The sequence below is a fragment of the Cricetulus griseus genome (assembly GCF_003668045.3).
Source record: "Cricetulus griseus strain 17A/GY chromosome 1 unlocalized genomic scaffold, alternate assembly CriGri-PICRH-1.0 chr1_1, whole genome shotgun sequence".
NCBI lineage: Eukaryota > Metazoa > Chordata > Mammalia > Rodentia > Cricetidae > Cricetulus > Cricetulus griseus.
This window is the reverse complement of record NW_023276807.1, coordinates 130,842,228-130,867,427: the sequence shown is the minus strand read 5'-3', so window position 1 is coordinate 130,867,427 and position 25,200 is coordinate 130,842,228. Positions and strand designations below refer to the sequence as shown.

The 25,200-nt window shown below is 42.5% G+C and overlaps 1 protein-coding gene across 1 annotated transcript in view; it reads right to left on the bottom strand.

Annotated features, from left to right (window-relative positions):
• Positions 1 to 12,398: 12,398 nt before the first annotated feature.
• The window catches only part of Nwd2 (NACHT and WD repeat domain containing 2), a 154,905-nt gene continuing 142,103 nt past the window's right edge, over positions 12,399 to 25,200 (bottom strand). The window contains exons 5-7 of the mRNA XM_027390701.1: positions 22,759 to 22,903; positions 18,056 to 18,645; positions 12,399 to 16,331 (exon numbers count right to left, since the gene is read on the bottom strand). Of these exons, the coding sequence (XP_027246502.1) occupies positions 12,399 to 16,331; positions 18,056 to 18,645; positions 22,759 to 22,903 (4,668 nt within the window). The remainder of the gene's footprint in view (positions 16,332 to 18,055; positions 18,646 to 22,758; positions 22,904 to 25,200) is intronic.

Sequence of the window (25,200 nt, the reverse complement as noted above, 5' to 3'; positions counted from 1 at the left end):
TGTGTGTGTGTGTGTATGAAGACCAGAGGGCAACCCCAAGTGTCATTCCTCAGGTGCCATCTACCTACTTTTTGAGACAAGGTCTCTCAATGATCTGGAATGCACCAAGTACAGTAGACTAGGCTGACCAACAAGTCCCTCTGTCCATTTCTACCTCCTTATCACTGGGATTAAGTGCACAGCACCACATCCTTTTTTTTTTTTTTTTTTTTTTTAAAGTGGGTTATGGAACTTGAACTCGTGTCCTTGTGCTTTGTCGACTGGGCCATCACCTCAATCTCATCAGTGTCTCAGCAGATCTCTTCTCTCCCCAAGTTGTGCCTTCTTGTTTCTTACATTCCAGTCATCTGCATATCTTAGTACACTGCCATTTAAAACCTTGACAGTTTCTCACTGACCAATGCTGTCTTTTCCCCAGAATGTGCTCCGAGACAAGAGACACAGGCAGTCTGTGATTTTGGGGGTGTGTTTGTAACCTCTACTTTAGGATGGAGATTGAATTACATCCTCTGGAGATGGCTAGGAAGAATGTTATCAGAGGGCATCCACACAGAGGTGGCTTGTTCAGCTTGTTCACTGCCTTATCTCCAATCAGCACAAAGGGCTTTATGAATTAGAAGCGGATGTGAGCAATTGTTTTGCTTTGGTGAAGTGAGCGTGGCACCTTGTTGGCAGCAGCATGGGGCTGCTCCCACACCTTTGTGGTGGCTTAGGAGCCTGTGTCTTTTTCGGCAGCTCAAAGTGCCAGGTGAGAGGGAGTCTCTATCTAGTTCAAAGGACTCTCGCTGCTAAACTCTTCCATGAGCTCCTACTCTTGTCAAGACGGGTCCCATTTGTCCCAAGTGAACCTTCCACATAACACAATTACAAAGACAGGAGGAAATTCATGAGAGCCCAGAACAGGATGTATGTTTGTGTTCATTCCTACTCATATTCCATATTGGATTCGAAAGGCTGAATGGAATCTAAGATCAAGTGTTGAGGCCAGAGGAAGGAGATTTTCCCACCATGCACCTAAAGTGAGACCATGTTCCTCTCTTTTAAATGCTATAAAAGCTAACTAATTGTGAAAGCCCTTTATGGACGTGAGGACCAAGGAGAGGGCCACTTTCCTGACACTTGAGCTGCCCCATGTTGCTATTTTCCTTAGTCTCAACACTTAGCACAGGCAACACCAAGGAAGTCAGGTCAGCTTTCTCAAGAAACTTCTTCTCTTTCCTTCCTCACACTAAAACCTTGGCACTCATACAGATGCAAACATGGAGTCATTACTAGAAGCATTTCAAAGTATCCCCAGGCAGGTATTTGAGTAGGAAATTTCATAAGGAAATATATGTCGTTAGAAACACAGGGAAGTCCCTTGTGTTCCAGCTTGAAAGTTCCTGATGTTTCATGGTGTGGCTTTCCAAAGAGGTGAAAGTGAGGTGAGCTGAGACATGTCAAGCTTGATAGCCCTTCTACTCTTCCCTTCCATCTGGGACTCAAAATGCTGCTCTGCCCTACAGGCCTCATAGCATTCCAGAAAACTGAGGTCCCTGAAGCTAAGGGTCAGATACATCAAGCATGGCCTTGTGTAGACTTCACTAGGAAGTAGTCACTGGCCTGCTGTTAGGCAGGTTAAACAATCCAGGACAATTAGGTGTGATTCCTGAAGTCTCAAAACAAACAGCAGGCATGAGCCTTCCTTCAGTCCAGCCTCTTCTGGGACAGCCAGTCATATATTCTGAGACTCAAGAATTGAGGTGGAGCAAATGCTTGATGATAGAAGAAAATGCAACCTCACCTCCCCCGTTTTCTTTCCAAGGTCTTACAGAAGTGAGGGGACAGGAGTGAGCAGAGGAAGTTAAAGGGATCAACCATGCACATGTGCCCTGTGTGGAGTGACTGAGATGGTTCCTGACTGATGGATGATGTGTGTCCTGCTTAGACACATCTGCCTTTGGTGGTCTTGCAAAGTGGTAAATTCGCTAGCTTTTGTTCTATCTGGCTCACACTGAGGGGTTGAATTTGGTAATTTCACCCTCTAAAGCTACTTGCTTTTCTTTCTTTCTTTCTTCCTTTCTTTCTTTCTTTCTTCCTTCCTTTCTTTCTTTCTTTCTTTCTTTCTTTCTTTCTTTCTTTCTTTCTTTCTTTCTTGATCACATTAAATTAACACTCCTTTTGAAGCCATTAAATCCTAGAATGGAGGTGGGGTATTATTAAAATAACCCTCTAGCTCGCTCCACCCCAGTGACTTTGCTACCTTCCCGTTTCCTGGTGCACCTCTCCAGAGCCACGGCTTAGGCCTTGGCTTTGGCATCAGGAAAGACTGGCCTTTCCCCTCTGGAGACAGCAAGCATTTCATACAGTGAAACTTAACCATAGAGTGGGCTTGGAAATCAGGGCCCCCTGTATGGAGTCAGATGGCCTCGAGTGGGCTTGGTCTGGGCTTTTATTATATCTACACTTAGAACACTTGGCTTCCTTCACCAAAACCAAATCTTAGTGCCGACCATAAAACTTGTCCTGTCAAGTTTAAAGGAGAACAGAGACAAATTGTATTCTGTGAACCAAATCTTGATTGTCTGGTCAATTATTTCTGTTTTATGATTTTCTTTAGAAGTGACTAGAGCATTAAATGCATTTTGTGACATGCCAGGTGTTAGCAAACCAGGATTCAAATTGAGGTCACCTTAGCTTTAAAGCTGGGTTCTCTCAACTACCTTACCTTGGCCATCAGTGGTGGAAAAACCACCAGGAAGCCATTCTGGGAAGGGACTGCTCTGAAGGACCCATCAGAGCACAATAGATTTGGGTTAGAGACCTGAGTTCTAGCCCCAGGCTTGTGCATATCCTTGAAACTTTCCCTTACCTGTTTGGGAATTTTGCTTACCTATAGCAAGAAGGGTTGGCCCCCCCCCAAGTACCCACCCCTCCTAGTCATGATTCTATCTCCTGTGGACATTCATGAAGCTTCAGCGTAGTTATTTTATTTTATTTTATTTTGGTTTTTTGAGACAGGGTTTCTCTGTGTAGCTTTGGAACCTATCCTGGCACTCGCTCTGGAGACCAGGCTGGCCTGGAACTCACAGAGATCCGCCTGCCTCTGCCTCCCAAGTGCTGGGATTAAAGGCGAGCACCACCAACGCCCAGCTCAGTGTAAGCAAGACGTAAAGACCAGGCATCTGATCACATAGTGTGTCATGCTTTTAATTCTAGCACTCAGGAGACAGTGGCAGGTGGACCTCTGTGAATTCCAGGCCACCTTGATCTATATAACAAGTTTCAGGTCAGGCAGAGATATACAGTGAGATCTTCTCTCAAGTACAAACAAACAAACAAAAAGGAAGTAAGACTTAAAAACAAAGATGATGTGAGGAAATTTGAGATAATACTAGAAGCTATTCTTTTCAACTCTGTACTGCTCCTGGCTTTGTCCTCCTTTCTCTACTAAGCTTCTTTGATAATGCAAGCATCCTATTTAGCTGCTTCAGTAGTGTGTGGGCTCACACATACAGATTAACACATATACTCTTTAAGGCTGCAGTCACATCTGATCTTTAAACACATGCTCATTCTTAGGGCTTTGAGCATGCTGGTATGAGGTGTGAGACACTGCCTCTCACTGGGGCATGGTGGTTTCCAGTCAGGCTTAGGCTCCAAGGCCAACCCATCACTCAGCAGCTGTGTCTTTTGCCTGACCCCGACTAACATGTCTGGATCTCAGCTTCCTTACCTGTAAAGTAGGGATTTTATCTTAGCTACAGGCACCGGAAGCTTCTGTAGCTTCTCAGATTAAGAAGTGAGGTCTATTTCTCCACCCCCTGAATTAGAACTTGGCTCCCTGATTTGCTGTTGAATAAGTAGGATCAGCTGAGCCTAGGCCTCAAAGGTCCTTGCCTCCTACTCCCTCCTAACACCATGTAGAGACAAACAGGTGGGCAGTCTGGGAACCACTGAACTCAGCCTTGGATGCTCCCCAGTGACTCAGTCAACAGTCAAACCCAGAGGCGTACCACCTTGGTGAGCACAGACACATGAAAGAGCTTGGGTAAGACTCACCCAGCTGAACTCAGCCCCAACTGCTGACCTACAGGATCATAAACTCAACAAACAGTGGTTATTTTAGGTCATTATGTTTGTTACAAACATGTGTTACTAATCCTTGGGTCATTTGTTACACAGCAACAGAGAACTAATGCTGTATATACAAGCAGTTTTTCAATAAACAGAGGCTAACTATATTTTAGGGCAAAGGTTAATTGAAGATGGGATTTCTGTATCCTAAAATTTATGATGGTTAGTCAGTAGCAGGAAGAACTAAGAACCAAGACTCAAATTCTGGACCTAGTGGGCAGCTGTATGAACTTCCATAATATTGTCTGACAAACTCTCTGATCTAGTTTCCTTTTTCTTCATTTTTAAATTATTTATGACAAGTGACTCTTTAAGTTTTTTCAAAAAATACTTATTTACTAAAAGACAGTTCTGAACTCTGATAATAACAACAATAATATTATTTTTTGAAAATTTAATCACCGAAAACTTTCCTGTATTTCTTTGCTGGCTTACAGTGGGCTGTGACTAAATCATCTTACTGTTACTATAACAGCCATGCATTGAAACACTAGGGTGGAATCTCTTTGTGGACTATGAACCCAAATAGCTAAGCTCATCAGGGAGCAGAGAACTAATGTTGTAGAATGATAATGATTTACAGGGGAAAGCCAACTTTGTGCATTCATTTCTACATGTTTAGAGAAGTGATAACTGCCCGAAGTCTAGTTATTAAACAGAAAGTATAGTGTTTTTATATCTCCAGCCAAATCTTTGCCTTTACTGACCAGTTTAGGTATTCAGTTATTAGATGGGGTAGGAGTGGCGTGGAGAACGGGGAGATGCAAAAAGATTTCAAAATTCTTTTCTGTAGCCACCTCCTCCGTGGCCAATGAACAGTGAATTTCAAAAAACAAAATTGAAAATGTATACCAATACATGTTGTGTGCAGTTGGATGTCAACTACTAAGAGAACTCCCCTCTCTAGCACAAAATGTTTTTCATAGACCATTAATAATACTCTTCCAAACACAAGCTGTCCTCTTGGTGACACAACACAGGCCATGTTCAGGCCAGCTTGGGGATTAAACAACCCAAAGTCAGATGACTTTTATTCCAACAGGAATTTAAGATACATGAGACAGGGTCTATATGACCTTGTCATATAGTTTGTCTTCATTTTTGCCTTAACACTTCAAAGTCTACAAAAGGAAGCAGTAAGTTGCTAAAAATATGAGCATCATTATCTTATTAACCTTCTTTCTGTGATGGAAACAAATTATATGTGAAGTTCAGTGTAACTGTACTCCACAGAAGGAGCACCGTATTGAAGCATGGCTTATGGTTACCAACCTGAGGGCGAGGGAACTAATTTGGAAATGGCATGCAAGCTAATATCGAAGACCAGAGTCATTAGAACTTCCTTACAGTTAAGACTGTAGGTGCCTGAATATCTTCTGAATTGATTCACTTCTCTGTCTGCTCTTCTGTGAATTCATGTAGCAGCTGCCTTCGATGTATTTGTCAACTTCCCATTCCATCCTTCTTACTACAGCCTGAGTAAACTTTCAAGAACAGATATATGCCTTCCTTTAAACCTTTCAAAGATTTCTCCCAAGACTAGATTCTTCAGGCCGAAGCTGTCTGTGTCCCTAGCACCCTGTCAACTGCCTGGAGTCAGCGGGCTCACACACGTGTGGTCCCTAAGGCCAGGCCAGAGTTCATTTGACTTTAGAGAGACACCTGTGTGCTGACTAGATCTCACTGCTCATGGTAAAATTTCAGATACCATATTAGCTAAGTTATAACCATGTAACTAAGGTCACCATATCTGATCTTGGTTAGCATTCACTGCAGCTCAGTAGTGTCTAGGGGTTCTGACAACAGTGAATCATAGGTTAAGCTATTTAATTATCTATCAGCTTCTCAAATTCGCAGCTCATGGTTTTCAGTATATTTTAAGACAGGGTCATTTTGACAGCCTACAATCTCTCTGAAGATTCCAATATCCGTGGTGCCATGGCATTCATGGGGGAAAACCACGAGCAGATGAATGATTTGATTTTCAGTTTGTTCTCTTCAGTAGCATTCAGGAAATAACCAGAGTAAGACAGGTTTCAGCGAGTGGCCAGCATGGCTCTGGGATTAAGAGCAGAAACTAAAAAGACCATGACTGGGTGCCTGCCCTGCCTGCCCTGCAGACAGGGAGTTCTCCACACCTGTGCTCCCCCATGATGGTGCAGTCAGCTCTTGCCTGCTCAGCTTTTCTGCATTATCTAGGGAGACTATCTAACCAGACAACCACTCTAATGATGAAATTAGAAACAAAATAGGTTCTTGAATCAAGAACCCCAAAGAGCCCAAGATTAAGGGTCACTGGGAAATTGTAAAACTAGGAACATGTGAGATGCTGTTTAGGCAGAAGAAACTAGCTTGGAGGAGGCTGGTATTCAATTATCAGAAAACACCCAAGCAATGGGTTCCCAGGGCACCTCCACCAGGCAGTTCTGACTGCAAAGGGCTCAGCACCTGCTTTGCCCTTGCGCTAAGACTGGCTCTTGTCCACAATGTAGAGAACACCATTTTCAGGCTCTGAGTGCTGGGTCAGGGGTCAGGAAATCCTTCCATTTTTAGGGACATAATACATGCTCAAGCAATAAGCAACTTTTTTTTTTGTTTGTTTGTTTCATTTTAAATTCCGGGTGTGTAAAATCTCTTTGGAATGTAGTGAACATGGGCCACATTTAATGTTAGACATTACTAGGTATCAAAATCTCCACTGACAATGAGTTCCTAGGGGCATAAAATAAACATTTATTTGTAGAATAAGTGACGGAGCAAGATCAAAAGGTGGGTAGAGTGGGTGAACAGGAGAAATGAACCACAAGTCACTGTCCTGTATCTGTCACCTCAGGAAGCATTGGAGCTGGTTGTTTACTCAGTTTTCACACTCTGGAGAAACACTAACAACCCAGCACTCTCCTAAATGATGGTAACTCCCTAGTGTTGTTACAGAGATTTTCCCTGGCACAGGGGTTTTTACCAAAGAGACTAGCAGGGTGTTTTGGGGACCCTGGTGTTTAGATGTAGAGAGCTTTTGTATCCTTCTTAAACAAGTATTAACTGGAAAACTATATGGGAGATACTCTTGTATCCTTCTTAAAATAGTATTAACCGGAAAGTACATAGGAGGAAAAAACTCCAGCAAATACTGAACCTACTCCCTCTAAAATCAACTGCTCCCATTTCTTTTTCATCCACTTTTCAAGCTTTTCTTGTCTCCAGCGGTTATTCTTCACCAAAGCTAAGCTACAACCACCCAAAGCATCCATCCACAAGCCATCACCAATACATTCGCATAAACAGTTGCAGGGAGACCACAACCAGCCTTTCGTTGATTGGAAGCTTCTCCTAGAACACCCACTTCCTCTCTTTTCATCGTGCAAGTGTCTATACCACGATGGAAAACAAAACTTTCTGAATCACTGGAGATGGGTTATTTTGTTTTGCTTTTAAGGTTAATTACGGTTCCAGGAGGCATACAAGCCCCACTGATACCTGTCTGGTGTTACTGGATTGGTGATTTTATGAAAATATCACTTTGTCAGGCCTGTCCACGCCACGGAGACCTTGGTGACTGACCTAGGAGATGCTTTCCCATTAGATATTTACAGCGTGCGATCATTTAACTGTTTGCATCTGGCGCCCACTCTCCTAGCCCCAGGCTCTTGCTGAGCCGGCAGCGTCGCAGTTCCTCCAGTCACCCTTGTCATCGCCTTAGACCCAATCCTAGACCCCAAGGACATTTCAAAGAAAGGGCGGGGGCTGTTTAAATGCTCTTTTCCGTTTTATTCACTAAAAGCCCCAAGATGCTAAAATATGGTGAACCCCGAACACAGGCCGATGGGGAAATCTCTTGCAATTTGTCCAGCTCAAGTTCCCAGGCACGGCTGAGAATTGGGAGTTTAAAAACAAACATTTTACACCACCAGCACGGACGCCCCTAGTTTGGGGACCTGAACCGTGTCGTCCGCCAGGTTGCCTCTTTTCCCGCATCTTGGTTGAATTCCGTGACTTTCCCTGAAGTCATCAAACCATAGGTTCCCTCGTCTCGTTTCTCCCCGAGTCCCTCCAGAAGGGAACCAAGAAGCAAAAGCGACCGAGGAACGAAGCGCCCAGGACCATCCCTCCTCCTCCCGGTGGAGCCCGGCGCGGGCCGGGACGCTAGTTACCTGCGGCGGGGCGGCGTCTCCAGGGTCGGGGCGTCCATGGCTTCGCGGGCCTCAGGTGTCCACGCTGGGACACGCGAGTGGGTCAGTGCCGCCCGGAGCCCGTCGCGCGGCACCCAGAGCGGAGCCGCGGTCATTGGGCCAGCGCGTCACGTGGGCGGGCAGCGGGCGAGCCTCCCAGCCACGCGTAACCCTTTACCTGCGCTCCGACCCGCGTGCACTGACTTCAGGGACAAGGGGACATCCCGTGATCCAGGCTTGCGTGAGGGATCAGCGAGCCAGCCGCATTGGCTGGCCGATCGCGCGCGCACTGCTTCTCGCCTGCCTGATGGATAGACAAACAGCACAGATGCCGCTGCGACGGTCATTCCATGGGCTGCACGCTCGCCTGAGTCCTAAAGGGTAGAGTGGGATGAATGAAAGAACCCTTCTTCCAGACCCCTTCCCTTGGGGTGTCAGGATGTGGGACGCTCCACCAAACACACAGAGCTTTGCCTATAATGGGTGCAGAACTGGTGGCTTAATCCTGAAACTCGGTTTAAGGTTTGGGTCTCCTTTCGACCTGGCCCAGGGACTATGGAGCAAGTCAGGAAAGTGTGTTGAGCAACTGCGCCATCTAGCTTACTCTCGCTTTCCTCTCCACGCGCCAAGGCTTGTAGTGAGAGGGTATAACGCGATGCTGGAGAAAGAACTGGACAGAGAGAGGACTTTAAAGACCTAAGGCCTTAGTTTCTCACAATGTTTGCGTTCAAGTTGCCCGCTGCATTCACAGGCATTTACCACGCTTTATGGGAGAACACTTAATTTTTTCGGCCCATTCTTGTACTAAAATAGCTGTGCTCTTTCTTTCTTTCTTTCTTTCTTTCTTTCTTTCTTTCTTTCTTTCTTTCTTTCTCTCTCTCTCTCTCTCTCTCTCTCTCTCTCTCTCTCTCTCTCTCTCTCTCTCTCTCTCTCTCTCTCTCTCTCTCTCTCTCTGAGACAGGGTTTCTCTGTATTGCTTTGGAGCCTGTCCTGGAACTCACTCTGTAGACCAGGCTGGCCTCAAACTCACAGAGATCCTCCTGCCTCTGCCTCTGCCTCCCGAGTGCTGGAGCTGTGCACTTTTAAATGGTAGATTTATGAGGGAATTTATATGTTCTTAAGTGTTACTTATTGATTTGAAGAAAAAATTTTCTTTCACAATAAACGACTCTCAGGGTCAATTTCCAGCCTTGTCAGACATTTTCATTGGATACTGGTTCATTTATATATGAGTTAGATTATTCTGATCAAAAAGGACTTTGGAATTTGTCTTGGGGTTTTAGAGTCAGTGGGGAGAAACTTTGAGGTTCATGTCAGTCAGAAAGAGATGAGGGTAGGAAACTTGAAAATGTTTTTAGTTTTCTTTTAAACGTTGAGTTTTAGGTTTTTTTTTGAGAATTGTTAGAATTACATACAAGATTTCATTCGATTATTGTTTACATTGCTGAAGCTTTCCAATATTGCCGTATTTATAGATATTCTATTTTTGGGCAGGGGGAAGGTGTATATGAGAATTCTCAGACCTCTCTCTCTCTCTCTCTCTCTCTCTCTCTCTCTCTCTCTCTCTCTCTGTGTGTGTGTGTGTGTGTGTGTGTGTGTGTGTGTGTGTATGTATGAATAGGTATCTGGGCTTTGAGAAAGTCAGCAAAGATGCTAGTGCTCCACTGGAGTCATGTCCACAGGCTTTATGTCTAAGCTTTCTCACGTATAAATGTGGAGGAGTCATGGTACCAAACTCACCAGGCTGTGGTGTAGATGGTATGGCTTTGTGCCTGGAAAGCTTCTGGAACAGTTTCAGTGTACCTCTGGTAAATTTGAATAATTACTGGTACTTGAGGTCTTCTACTTCTGGCCAGCCTCATCGGTAAAAAATAAAATAAAATAAACAGCACTCAAACTTAAGTAGCTCATCTTTTATTCATACAAACAATACATACACAAGACTGTATATTATCTGAACACTGAAATAATTTTCTAGTGTAACAACTCTGTAACAAAATTTAACTAAATGTAACATTTATGAAAATATAAATCTCTGATTGGGCAATTCATCCCAACAATACAAAGTTTACATAAAAACATTCAGTATGAGCTATCAGTTGCAAACATGTTAGGAAAAAAAATCATTCAGGTCACTTGATATACTCTCATTACACAAAACACTCACATACTACATTTAATCCATCTAGGCATTTAATTCTTAGAAATGTGTGGCATGGAGGTTCAACTGATAATGACAGGAATAAGAATGTGTCGGCTGAAGAGCTAAAAGTATGGATTCCAGATGATGGGTATATGGATCTTTGCCCCACCCCAGGCTTCCTACTGGCTGGTAGCTAAACTAGGAGGAACACACTGGAAAAAGTGTTTCACCAGGGAATGGGCTATTCATATTTGAGAGACACTTTCGAGTGCTACATGTTAAAACCCTTCACTAGTGAAATACAATTGACTTGGATCCTCTATGGGTATAAATAATTTTCCCCCATTAGGTATGCAATCAATATGTCACAGCTGTGATGTGTTTCTCATATTACTCCTGGCATCCCTACCTGGCTGACAGGCTGTAGAAGAACCCATCACCTCCTTTATTTTGCAGTCCACAAAAACAATACACTGGCGAAGTTAAGGATCAGCCTACAGGTGCATGATGAGTGTGCAGCAGAGCTGGGACAAAACAAGCTGGTTCCTTGTTCACTGTTCTGATTTAAGTAACTTCTACTTTCAAAGAAAATCAAACCAGTCACTGCTAACTGACTCCATTGAAAGTTCTCCCAGGACATGCAGAGGACATGGAAAGAAGAAAAGCACTTTCACCTTCTGAGATATATTTTCCTTCAAATTGGTAAAGTCATTTTTTTAAAAAAAAATCTACCATTTCATAGTTTCTGCTTTGAAATGGTAAGACTAGGAAAGTCCTCAGTCTGGAAGTGGAACAGATAAAGAAGCATACATACAGTGTGTAGAAGTAAGAAAGTGATTAAAACAGGGATGGTAAGAACCTTTGGACACCCCTAAGATATATTTTAGCACAGAGACAGGCATATTGTTTGTCCCAGAGTATTTGGTCATTTATCTGCATTTTACACAGGGCAGAGGAGGAATGAGAATAAGGCAATGTCATCAGTATTTCAAAGATGGTGTGTTTAAAAAGCTTGCTTTCTATTAAGAGATACTGCAGGGGTCTGGGAAATAACTTAGGCTTCCCAACAGCTGACTGAAGAGTAAGACTCTTGTTAGTACAATGAAAGAAATGAACAAGTGTTTTGACCAAGTTTGTAATGCCCTTTCTATAATTCTTTACACTCAGAACAAATATGCATCTTAAGAAAAGGTGTGAAAAGATTGTGGTTTCTTGTTAAGTGGGTTCTCTTGCAATCCAAGAAAGAAACAGTTTAAAAATTATATATTCCATTACACAAAAACCCTTGCATGCAGTCATTGTGAGTGTATTTTAATGAAGACTGACTCTCCATGTTCAGTAGCCCTATAATAGTGGTAGTTAGTTATTGTCCCAGTCTGTTCACCATCTCACATTTTATGTGGTGTCTTGGGAAACTGGAACACATCTGGACATTTTTCTTACACGATTTTGCACCGTTAGACCTCTTGTGTGCAGACTAGGTTTACACAGTTGTCAGGATTGAGAAACGTAAAGAGAGATTAAGGCTGCAATTTGCTATCATACTACCATTCAGAATCAAATAATTCTCTGTCATCATGATTTCAAATAGCTTCTGTAGAACTAATTCTAGTCCAACTGGTCTACCTATAAGTCTAGTTTCTCTCATCTGAGTCAGTTTAGTGTTGATTCTTATTACACAGCAAATTTAAAAGACTTTATCCTCTCTCTTCTAGGTGAAATGGCCATTTCACTATTACATACAGAAGTTTTCTATTTGTCTAATACATTTGGACGGAAAGATGGCACCCAAGTTGAGTCTCATAGTTCTGTTCTTTTCAAAAGGATTTTAATACATTGAGAATTCCAGCATCATTCCTGCTTTTAAGAAATGAACAGCTTATCATTTGCGATGCAGAAGATGCACTTTGCTTTTTTTTTTCCTGTTGTATGTGGATTATGTATTTCAGTTGAACAGGATAAACATCATGTCAGTTATCTGGTGTGTAGCTGTGGCTCCGGGATTCCAGGGCAGCGCACACCCGGTCGTAACAAGAGTTGTGTTTCTTGGAGGGTGTTGCCTCGTTGGACTCTGAGGAGTCACTCACGGTGATGGGGCTGTCTCTTGCAAAGACCTCAGTGGACTCTCTCCATAGACAGTCCACAGACACTTTAAAGGAGTAACTGTTCGACTTTGGCCTGGATGTCTGTGTGGCATTGTTGAAAATCTGCCTGCTATTTGAAGTTGCAATTTTGATTTTCAGTGCAGCATCTACACGGTCCACAACTGTGTATATTCCTATGCTCCCATCTTCAAAGCCGACAATGATGTTCAGGTGTCTCTGTGAGAGTGCAAGAAAAGTTGGTGTTTTGTAAAGGGAGCAAGCACCGATGTTTTTGCCATCAGCCAGTCTCATTACAATTAAGCTAGATATCGCATCATTTTCCTCCTCCTCTTCCCCATTTCGGAAACAAATATACACCAGATAGCGACCATCTCTAGAAAGTCTCTGCCTCCAGATGACCCCAGAAGCGTGAACCACCCGCAGTTTTCCACTGTGCAAATCTAGCACATTGATATTTTCATCTCCCCGGGATATAATGCCGAGCTTCCCATTGGGAGAAATTTCAAAATCCTCCAGGTTTTTCAAGAAGTTGCTTGGAAGCTGCACACGTCGACAGATCACTTCGTCAGTCAGACTCCAGATGTTTACAGTCTCAGCAGATGTGATAAACACGATGATGTCAGGACAGTCGGGGATCAGCTTAAAATTCACAATGGTGATCCCATCTTCGCAGCAAAATTTCTTGGTGATACTTCCTGTCCAAAGACTGACTGCCAGCACTTTGCTTTTTGTCATTCCCACCACGAAGGTGTTTGCAGAGGTAATAAAGGCATTTTGCAAAGTGGTCAAGATGTTGCAGACTCTGTGGCCTGTGGCCAGTCTCCAAACCCTGGAGGCATTTTCCTCACAGAGAGAGACCACAAACTGGTCATTATGTGTGATCAGCAGCTGAGATATCCTCTGCCCATTAATTCGGAAGAGGTTTTCCCCACTGCTGGTGTGCCAGACATACTGGCTGCTTTTGTCATCTGATGTCACCATTATGTCTCCAGTGGATGTTAACACACAGTGTTCAACTATTCCTTCATGCTTAAATACTGCTTCAATGAACCCACTGCTGAAGTTCCATTTATGAACACAATCAGAGCCATCTAGAGAATAAATGATTTCCCCTCTGGCAGGCAACACCAGACTCTGGATGGGTTTTCCAGTTTTATCTATGTTGGACATAGCCGTGATTATGTCTATATCCCAAATGGAAAGAACACCACTGGTTGATAAAGACAGTAACATATTGTGGTGACTAGATTTTACAAACTTAACTATGGTACCTGAGATTTCCTGTAAGCTTGCCATGCACTGTCCTGTGTCCCGCCTCCAGAAGAACACTGCTGGGGTATTCTCCATGGTTGCAATAATACAGTCTCCATTTTTGGATAGTACAGCGGATATAAATCGTTCATTGTGCCTGGCTCTGAACTTTTCTGCTACCTTCCACATGCCAGTGTCCAAGAGCTCAATGCTTAGGGCTTTACAGATCAAAATTGCACTTTGGTCCTCAGAAAGTTCAATGCTCACCACTTCGCTATCTTCCTTTCGGCAGTCAAAGTCTTCAGTCAGCTGGGGGTTAGATATGTCCTCTGTATTCCAAACAGAGAGGCTTCCCTCACTGTCTACCATGACCATCTCTTGAGCTGTGTCCAAGATGAGGAGAAACTTCACAAAGCCACCTGAAAATTCTGACGTCACAGTACATAACTTTTCTCCACTCCCCAAGTGGAAAATGGTAGTATTATTGAGGTACTGGCCACAAAAAGCATACACCCCATCCAGAGAGCACTGGACACAGGTCACTTCATACCAGCAGTGGAACTGGTAAAGGGGCCAGCCATAAAGCAGATCAATGACAGTGACATCTTTGCTGGCCTCCAGCCATGCAAGGGCATGTTTGACAGAGAGTGTAAATCCGTTGATGTAGGTGGAACCACTCCCATGCTTGGTTCCTTTGATTTCCACCTCAGACAGGAGACAGGAGTTGACATTGTCATAAATCAGCAAGGTGTTATTTGTTGTAGCAACCACGAGGTACTTCTCATCACTGGTGAGCTTCATGCCCAGGATGACAGACTGGGCTGTGGTGATTTGCCTGAGTAGCTGGCGAGTTTCTACATCCCATGTGCTGATGGAGCCATTTTCTAGAGCTGTAAGAACAGTGCTAGGGTTACAGGTGGGCAGAATCTCCGTGACATGCAGGTGACTGGCTGCCAAGGGGAGACGCTCGGGGCTGTATGTTACATCCATGGATGAATGAAGAGGAACAATGGAGCAGTATTTAGGTCCATCTTTGTCACATTCTAAAAGAAGATGTCTAAGTTTGGGCAGGGAACTAACAACAGGCAGTAGCCTTTGCTGAAGCTCTGCTGACAGGGAGCCTGGGAACGTGATGACTTTATTTCTGATGCCACGGAGCGTGCTGGCTAGGAACTTCAGCTCCTTTTCCTGTGAGTAGTTGTAAGCCAGTTCTATGTCCGCAAGCACTTTGTCAAACTGACCAATTTTGATCATGGTGTAAAGCCAGCTGAAGTTCATGATAATTCCGTAAAGCAGGTCATCGGTTTTCCCACACCTTGTTAGATGATACAAGAGCTCAGACATTTTCCGGTGATTGACAAAAAAGATGTCAGGCTCTAGTGGGTTACACTGGAAAACCCAGGGCTGGTCAGGGGCCTGCCTGTCAAAGGATGCTTGTTCCATGAAATGCTTTTCTTCCTCAAGCAGGCTTCTGTTCTCTAAGTCGAGGCAGCCATTCAAGTAGGGGTCTTCCAAACAGAAAGCTTTCCTCCTGCCTCCTGACCATACCCCTAGAAAATAATCTGCCAGGATTGTATGCATCTCACGAAGGTTTCTGTCCTCCTGAAGATACAGCTTCTGAGCTATGAGCTGCAGGTGTCTGTTGGCCCAGACTAAGAGTGTGACATTCTTCACATGTCTTTCTATTAAGTACCCATTGAGACCCTCCTTGAGCCTTGCGATGTACAGGTAAGGTACTCTCAGGGGATTGCTGGGTCTGGTGTTCTCATTGAGTTCATTCATAACACTGTTGTCTAGAGCCAACACATCCTCCAGTTCCATTTCACTCAAACCCATTTTGGCCATGGTGATGTAACCCAGAGCTCTGGAAACCAGTTTCTGACCACACTTCTTCTCCAAGGACCAGAATAACTGTTCTATACTTTCATGGACAGTCACACAGAGGGATGATTCATCCACATCCTTGTGCGATCTCCAATGCCTCACCTCCCTGAAAGTCAGGTTCACAAACATAGGCAACGTGCACTTGGAGAATGCATTATTTACATAAATCTGTTGGCCTGATGTGACCTTCCTTTTGACCCTCAGCAGCTGGTGTTTGAGGACCTGGCTGCACATCTTTCTGTCCTGGGGAATCAGCTCGATGTAGTTGTCTTCTTCATGGATAAGGCACCTTAGTTTCTGCAGGATCCCATGTTTGTTGGGCAGTGTGGAGAGGACGATCCGCACAAACCGGGGAAGGTGAGCAGGTAGCCACCATAGCTTCCTAGCATCATCACTCTCTGAGAGCTGCTCCAGGGCATCAAATATTATCACCAGAGGTCTCTGCAGTGAAGACTCATTCAACAGGTTTATAAATAAGTCACGAAGGTCGTGGATCTTCTTAGGATAGCTTTGAACCAGACACCTGTAGTTGACTGCCATTTGTTCACAAACACTTAGAAGGAGTGTCCTCAGGTCAATACTCATGTCTGTCGTCCCTAGAAATCTCACGATGACAACTGGGTCAGAGTCTGGCCCCGTGTCTTCATGTAGCCAACCATAAGCCTAAAACATACAAACAGAGTTTATTTTATTTATTTTTTTTGCAGATTTTTAAAATTTGAATTAGAAACAAGATTGTTTTACATGACAATCCCAGTTTCCTCTCCCTCCTGTCCTCCCCTACCACCCCTCCCAACTAAAACCCTATCACATATCCCTTACAAGCAGAGTTTAGAACAGTGCTGTGCCCTAACACAATCATATACAATGAGGTTTCCCACCTAGAGCTCAGACTAATACCAGCCATACAAAAAGAAGCCCGGATCTAAGAAATGCACAAGCCATCTGCGAAGCCCAAAGTGTTGCCACAAAGCTCACGTGCAGGTCTGCAGGTGGGACTCACAAGCAGTAAAAAAGTACTTTTTTTTTTTTTTTTGCCCTGAGACCCAAAGTTTTATTGAAAAAAGTACAATAATGGGCTGGAGAGATGGCTCAGAGATTAAGAGCACTGGCTGTTCTTCCAGAGGTCCTGAGTTCAATTCCCAGAAACCACAGGGTGGCTCACAACCATCTGTAGTGAGATATGGTGCCCTCTTCTGGCGTGCAGGAATATGTGGAGGCAGAATGTTGTATACACAATAAAGAAATAAATCTTAAAAAAAAGTACAATAATGAAGATGAGGCATGGGCATGGGCAAAAATGAGGAAAAAAGATAAACAGAATGTAGCAGAGATATTGCAGCAAGATATTGTAGCTAATTTTGGCCAAAACAAAAAAGTAATTCAGAAGAGAGGAGTAAATCTTTTTCAATAATGTTAGTTGACAGTTGGCTATCCACAAGAAAATAGATGAACTTTATCTTTAATTCATATCATACACCAAATTAACTCAAAGAAGAACATAGACTTAAAAGAAAAATATAATCCTGACCTTCCTAGAACAAAATATGAGAAAAATCTCTATAATTTATGGCTTGACAAATATTTCATAGATATCACAAAAATCATAATTTATTTAAAATGAAAACACCCAGATAATTTTGTGATTATCAAAATCAAACTCTTTTATTTATATCAATTGTATGTCAATAATCTTAATTAGAAAAGGAACCTAAAGTTACCAGATTTCAATTTCACCAAATGAAGCTATTGAAAATAAAATGTTATATTGAGACTATTATTTCATAAATGAAATATAGAAAGAAAAATTCTCATAATGAATATTAGTCCTTCAAAGTTAAAATAGTTGCTTCTTAACCATAGGAAATATTTGTTCAAATTCTAAAAACTACAGAACATTCGATGACCATAAATCTGGATATGCAGTCTGATAATTTTTTTCATCAAAATCCCTAACTTGTGGTAGGCCTCAGATGAAGGAGAAAAATATAGATCAAAGTGTTAATTATCTCCTTAGACTGGACTTACTGTTGAACTGAGCCTGACTTAGTGACTAGAGAAACTAGAAGGCTAGTTTTCGCCTGATAGGAATGAGAAGAGTTTTGAGGAATTGGTTCCTCTTTTCATCCAAGTGAGGCAGATGAGTCACAATACTGAGTGACAAAAGAAAATTGTTTTATAGTTATAGTCTATGTACCTTGTTTTTATAGCACAGCCATTACACTAGCAAAACAGAAACACAGGTGTGTCCATCCCAAAAGGCCTAGTTATAATTCAGATAGCAACTGCAGAAAATGAAAGATGAATTTGATCGTTATTATTTTCCCCCAAAGAATCATATTTCTATAAACACAGAAGGGAAAGAGCAGATTATTTATTTATTTTACCTTTTTTGCTGCTTCAGCCAGCAGTAGAGTCTTCCCAGTGCATGGTCCACCATACACAACGAGAGGGTTGATGTGCCCGGTTTTGCTTGGCAGGATGTATTTGTGCAAGATGTTTAGCGATTCACATTTGTATTCATAGAAGGAGGCATATGTTTTACATAGGGAAGAGTGCTGAAGAATTTCGTCATACAGTGTATCAGTCTCTGTGTCAAAATTTTGCTGCACTGTCGCCTGAATTATGTCAATCATGTCCTCATAAAATTGCTTACCAAGTCCTTCTATGTAATGATTTTCTATCTCTTGGGAATAGCCCAGTTTCATGTCACAATGAGTGACAGATGTGTATACTCTCAGATTAGAGGATGCAACGATGGTAGGAATGAATTCATCCCTGAGTTTTATAAGCTTCTCCTGAGCTTCTGGGTCACGAATGATTCTTGGCTCCGTTCCAGTTATGTCCATGTACTTTCCCATCTCTGGGATTTTCACAAAGCGCTCGATGTTAGCAATTTTCCTGATGTAGCACACACATTTCTTCAGGAATGCTGGAGTTTGCTTGCCTAGAGCAAAGTCAAACTCATCCTCCATAGCTGGAAGAAGTTAAGACGAGGATTATTGCCTTGAACAAAGGAGTCAAGTGCCCTAATTCCTATTATGTAACTATTAGTCACTTTGGGGGGTTATTTTGCTTATAATTTGTAGTGATGCAACCTGTGGAATGATTTCCAAGTTCACACTAGTCTTTTCCTAAGCAGGTAAGACCCAGACGAATAGAATTTTTTAAGAATTTTTTTTTCTTAAATGATTTTATTTCCCTCCCATTAGAAAGGAGAAGTTGAACACAGTTTGATAAAGAAAGCATACCAAGTTCATAGTGATGACTTTATGTTTTAAGTTTAATTTCCTTCCCCAACTTTAGCCCTTTTAAATGTGGAAACAGCAGGGCCCCTGTAGGGCCAGAAAACATGGAGGCAGCCAAGTGACATAGCTAGGCTCCTGGTTCCTTGCCAGACCACCCTTTACTGTGTCGTGTCATCATTTTGCTTGAGGTATATTGTACCCTAGACAGATGTGCTGAAATAGAAATGAAAAGCACACCTTAAAATAAAATATAATCATGTTCTGAATATTGATAAATGTTAATGATCTATGCTACTGCTCAGTTCCATGGTCTCAGAAAGGTATAGAAAGTGACTTAGTATAGGGCACCATTTCTTCTGAACTAAACCACATATGGCCTCTAGTACATAGAGGTGCAGTAAGTATGCTATGTCCCTCCCTCCCTCCCTCCTTCAATCCCTTCTTCCCTCCCTCCCTTCCTCCCTCCCTCCCACTTTCTCTCCCTCCCTCCCTCCCTCCCTCCCTCCCTCCCTCCCCCCTCCCTCCCTCCCTCCTCCTTTCCATTCTTTCTCCCTTCCAGCCTTGGTTGGACTGTTTATCAGCTAGACACAAGCCACAGGTCATCTGGGAAGCGGGGACTTCAATGGAGAAAATGCCCCCTCCACTCAACTGGCCTGTAGACAAGTCTGTGAAGGCATATTCTGTTTAATGATTTATGTGTTAGTTCACAGCCCACTCTGGGTGGAGCCACTCTTGGGCAAGTTGTTCTGGGTGGTATAAGAAAGTAGACAGAGGAAGCCATGGGGAGTGAGCCAGTAAGCAGCGCTCCTCCATGGCCTCTGCATCATTTCCTGCCTCCAGGTTCCTGCCTTGAGTACCTGACCTAACTTTCCTGTGTTGCCAGAAGTGTAAGCTGAGATAAATCCTTTGCTCCTGAAGTTGTCTTGGTAGTGGTCATTACGACCACGTAATGGAAATGGAAACCAAACAGAAACACCCCTTTCTGCTTCCTATCCTCCCTCTGTCTTTCCTCCCTTCGTCTATCCCTTCTTCCTTCCTTCCAGCAATCCTGGCTCCTTTTTTCATAAACTGACCTTTCTTGAGCAATTACTATGCACTATACATCCTGCTAGTTGTGTTTAGTACAGGCTGAGAGGAAGCAGGCAACACTAAGAGAAAAGTCAGCAATGCCTGCAACAGTGTAGATGAACCTAAATAAAAAGCAACATGACAGGAAGTCCACTCTCTAGATCTTGGAGGCAGCATGCACCTTCATGGTTTAGGGGGAACTTACGTTTATAATTCCTGCTGTGGTTTAGACCTGGAATACCCCCAGATGCTGTGTGTTAAAGGATTATTCCCTAGAGTCCGTTATTGGGGCTGAACTTTTAAGAGGTAGGTGTGGTCCAGTGGGAGGTCTCAGGTTGATGGGGCATGTCTTTGAGGAGACTCAGGGGACTCTAAGCTCTTACTTGTTCTCATTTTCATTACCCAGCATGAGGTGAATGGTTTTGCCATGAGCTAGTGCTGTCTGACCTTATCACAGGCCCAAAGGCAATGGGGGCATTGCATTGATTGATGATAGTCTGGAGGCCCCAAGATGGAACCAAAATAAATAATTTTTTCATCTCTGCATTTGTGATAGAAAGAGAAAGCTGTGTAATAGAATTCCTGATATTTATGTACACATATTCCAAACTTCCCCTCTCCTCACTGGACCCTGTTTTCACTTTCTGTCTTTGCACTTGCTTCAGTGGACTTCACTACAGTGATTTATAGCTTTAAAAAGCTATTTGCTATATGTGAATTTTGTAGTTGAGGATCAAACACTTTTTGAGTTTTTACACGATTATTGCTCTGTCATGACCCTGTTACTACGTTGGAACATGGTATTGGGAATCTGTGTTCCCAGGCCACAGCATTCAAAGCAGTGATCAGAAAGTGCAATTGTTATTGCTTTTCCTCAACATTTGTTCATCACGAACTTTAAAAAGTTCTGTTCTGTGTATCTGATGACCTTTACTCAGCAGTGTTTGTTTTCTCAAAACTGAGACTGCCTTATTCCTGCAGATGTCAGCTTCCCTATAGTTTCTGACAATGAGGCTTCCTCTGCCTGTCTGTGGAAGGCTACATTACAGACTGCTCTGTAAAGAGGAGCAAGAGGGTGTGTGTGTGTGTGTGTGTGTGTGTGTGTGTGTGTGTGTGTGTGTGTATGCATGTGTTTGTGAGTGTATGTATGTGTGTGTATGTGTGAGTGTGAATATGTGTGTCTGTGTGTGATTATGTGTGTGCATGTGTGTGTGAGTGTATATTTGAGTGTATGTATGTATGTGTGAGTGTATATATGTGTGAGTGTGTGTATGTGAGTATGTCTGTGTGTGAATGTGTGTGTGTGTGTGTGTGTGTGTGTGTGTGTGTGTGTGCATGTATTTGTGTTTGTGTGTGTATGAGAGTATGATATGTGTGAGCGCCTGTGTGTATATGTATGGATGTGTGTGAATGTGTTTGTGTGTGAGAGTGTGTGTATGTGTATATTTTGATATAAAATTGAGCCCTGACAATTTTTCTCCAGTTCCATATCCTCCTCACCAGCTTCCCATGTCATCACCCATGTTTAGTATGAAGTTCTTCAGATGGCTACCTTCAGACCTCCTGCCATCCTCCCCAAACCTGACTTTCTTGCTGTTCATGAGAGTTCCCAGAATAAAGACTTGCCTGTGTTGAACATTCTTAGAGGTTGCTTGATGGTTTAGTACGTTGTGATTGTGGAGAACTGGAATGTTGCAGGTCCAGAGACAAATTATCTTAGATTACCTTTAGACCCATAAATAGTCTTTTTTTTTTTTGCCTATCTTTGCATCAATTAAACATCTTTTTAACTATCAGGGAAGAACATTTTTTTTGAAATGTACATACAAACAGACCCTTAGCTTCCACTGATTCACAAGCTAAGATGTTGTCAGACTGCATCTGAAGCCTATAGCAGGGGATTCTCTGCTGGGCTGTCACCCACCTACCTGATGTTCCTACCAATGTATGTGCAAATGCCTTGATTTACTGCTTTCTTTTCTTCTGCAGCTACAAAAGCTTCAGAAAATTGCCACCATGTTACACAGGGTTTTTGGAGTAAACTGAACCTGTGTTCCCAGGCCAGTGGTCATTCATATTTGGTTCCAGAATAAACCAACCCCTTATTCTCTTGGCTCATGCACTGACACCCAGTCCACTCCCTCTGAGGGATCCTAGCCAGCTGGTCCCACTGCTTGGGATTCTCTGCTTAGACAGTCATGATACTACCAACTGATTCCTTCCATCTTCTACCTCAAAAATCAGCTCAGCCATGCTATCCATACCAGAGCCTCAGCATCCCTCCTCAGCCATTGCTTTTTATAACTGTGTTTTATTCAAGTTACAAGTTATTTAATTTCTGTAAAGAACTTGCTTGTTTGTTACTTGGCAATCATTTCTTTTCTTCACTGCAGTTTGTTTCCAGGAGAACGGTGACTTTCTTTATCCACTGCTATCTCCCTAGATCTTGCCTGTAAGTTGACCATGGTGGGTTCCCACACATTTTCTAGGAGACTAAGATGGAAGGAAAGGCTCCACTGAGAAACAATTACAGAGTCTGGCTATTATACCCAGCCACCTCTGAACTTCTTTTAAGTTCACATTTGTTAGAGAAGCCGACAAGCTAAGTAAGGGGTTTCTGGGAGTTAACACATATTCCTGGGATGTAGAAACATTTATTAAATTAACTTTGTGTGGTACCAAATGGGATTAAGTTTAAAGAACCCTGAGAGGGAAGCTGTAGACGCATCCATGTTTCAACCGTTTCTTAATTTACTGAAGACACATGAAATTACCTGAGAACAGGTACCTCTTAGCCTGGCTGTGCTTCATTTTACCCTGTTCATGAAGCAGTTTGACAGAAGCTTTAAATATGGTTTTGATTTCATCTGATATTTCTTGCCATGGCCTCTCATTTTCAGGACCGGCAGAAGGCTGCATCTAGGTAAAGTTGAAAGTGGGAAGTTAGTCTCAAAATCACGAAAGATAAGCCAGTATTTAAAAGCAAGACTGGATATGCCAATGCTATGAGAGCTGGTCTCTCCAACGCCTCACTTCGTCCTCCTCTCTCCAGTAATCCTAAAGTAAGAAATCGTCTCCATATTACATGTGAACTTTCCCTGGTTACATGAAGGCATGACCCAGACAGTGTTTGTTTGCTGGCCTTTGGTATGATTCCTATTGTTTACTTATGTGCCAGGAGTTTGACCTCCATTTCTCTTGGCAATGCTGGAGGTGAGATGTGATAGAAGGTGGTCATATCACCAAGAATACCATCCTTGGAAGGTGTTAATATCATTCTTGCTGGACTCCAGGTAGCTCTTATAAAGGAGAGACTGCACTCTTATAAAGGAACCACGTGGCTCCTTCTGCATGAGCCCGTACTGTGATGGTATAGTCAAGAGGGCCCTTGTCAGGGGCTGAGGAGATGGAGGTGCCCACCCACCTTGGACTTTCAAAGCCACAAATTGTGACCTAAAGGAAACTCTTTTCCCTAGAAAGCAACCAGGCTTTTATATTTTATTATAGTAACAGTAAATAGGACTAAGACAGGTTTTAATATTTTACATAGCTTTCCTTCTTGTATTTTGATTTTAAATGTCATGACAATATATTCTTTAAAATCTCCTCTGAAGAGGAGAGAATGAGAATTAAAGAGGTGTGTGTGTGTGTGTGTTTGTGTGTCACAATATATCTTTAGGTTTTTTTTTTATTTGTTTGTTTGATCCATTGTTTTTTTTGTAATCGACTAAGACAGTGGGAGGAGTGTTTAACAAGAAAATGTCTCAGAACATTTGAAAGTCTCATTCACAATTCATTTCTTCAACAATAATTATGAATGGTTTATGCAGAAATAGCTTTGGACATTGAGATTGATTTACACTTCCCTGGAGGATCATAGAAATAAATGGAGAAAAAGCAGAAAAACAATTAACAATCACATAGGAGCAAGTGTTCTCAGAACACTGTGTAAGACAGCTCCTTGTGTTTTCACCTTCTGTGCTATCTACATTTACTCCTCTATTCAACCCTGGCTGCTCTGAGTTTACTCTAATAGCCCTGTATAGAAAAACATTATTGTTATAGATATGTTAAGTAGTGTCTTTGACACCATTTCCTCAGCATGAAGAAGATATCAGTATGACAAACACATGAGAAAGAAGATCCATGGACAATCTATCATTCTTCTCTTGAAGCTGTCTGGGTACCAGCTATATCAAGGATGCTAGCTTTGGAAGGCAGATGGATATCAGTCCTTTAAAAATTCCTCTAAACATTCAAAGGAACAAACAGACTCACTGTGCCCCTCTTTGCCCTTTGCTTAGTTTTAAAAGGCATATATTAGATATACTTTGAAGCCAAGTTGGACAGGAGAAGAGAGTGAGGCATAAACCAATTTACTCTATGATTCTACCTAAGCTACAAGGAAATATACTGTTGGAAATGTTAAAGGAGAACTATAAAAAATTTACTAACATGTACTAAAACTGTACAATAATGAGTCCATAAAGCAGTGAAGCGTATTTTTAAAAAGGATCTATTAAACAAAGAACAACAAAAAACAAACACACATGAAACTCTCATGAAATAAAAAGAATACAGCTGTTGAATTTGGAAATCAGTATATTGACACAGTAGAAACAGCTGAAGAAAATATCAATGAATTGAAATAAAAGCCTGAAGAACTTTTCTGGAAAGCAGCAGGGAGAGAGGGGAGAAAATTAACACTGAGAGGGAGAATCAAAATACCGAGATAGACTGAGACTGTCCAGTGGAAATCTCTTTGAGGAACCGAAAGGGAAATATGGAGTGCTCTAGTTTACACTCTGTTGCTGTGATAAACATCATGACCAAAGATAACTTAGGGGAGGAAAGGGTTTATTTGGCTTATACTTCCAGGTTGCAATCCATCATTGAGGGAAGTTAGGAAGCAGAAACCATAGAGCAATGCTGATCCTGACTTACGCTCAGCTAGCTTTCTTACATAGTCTGGGATCACTTGCCTAACATGCCCACAGTGCACTGAGCCATCATGCATCAGCTATCAATTAAAACAATGTTACGCACACACACACACACACACACACACACACACACACACACACACACACACTCACACACACACACACACACACACACACACACACACACACACACACACACACACACACACACACAGACAATTTGAGGAAGGTACATCTTTAAATTGAGATTCCTTCTTTCTAGGGGACATTAGG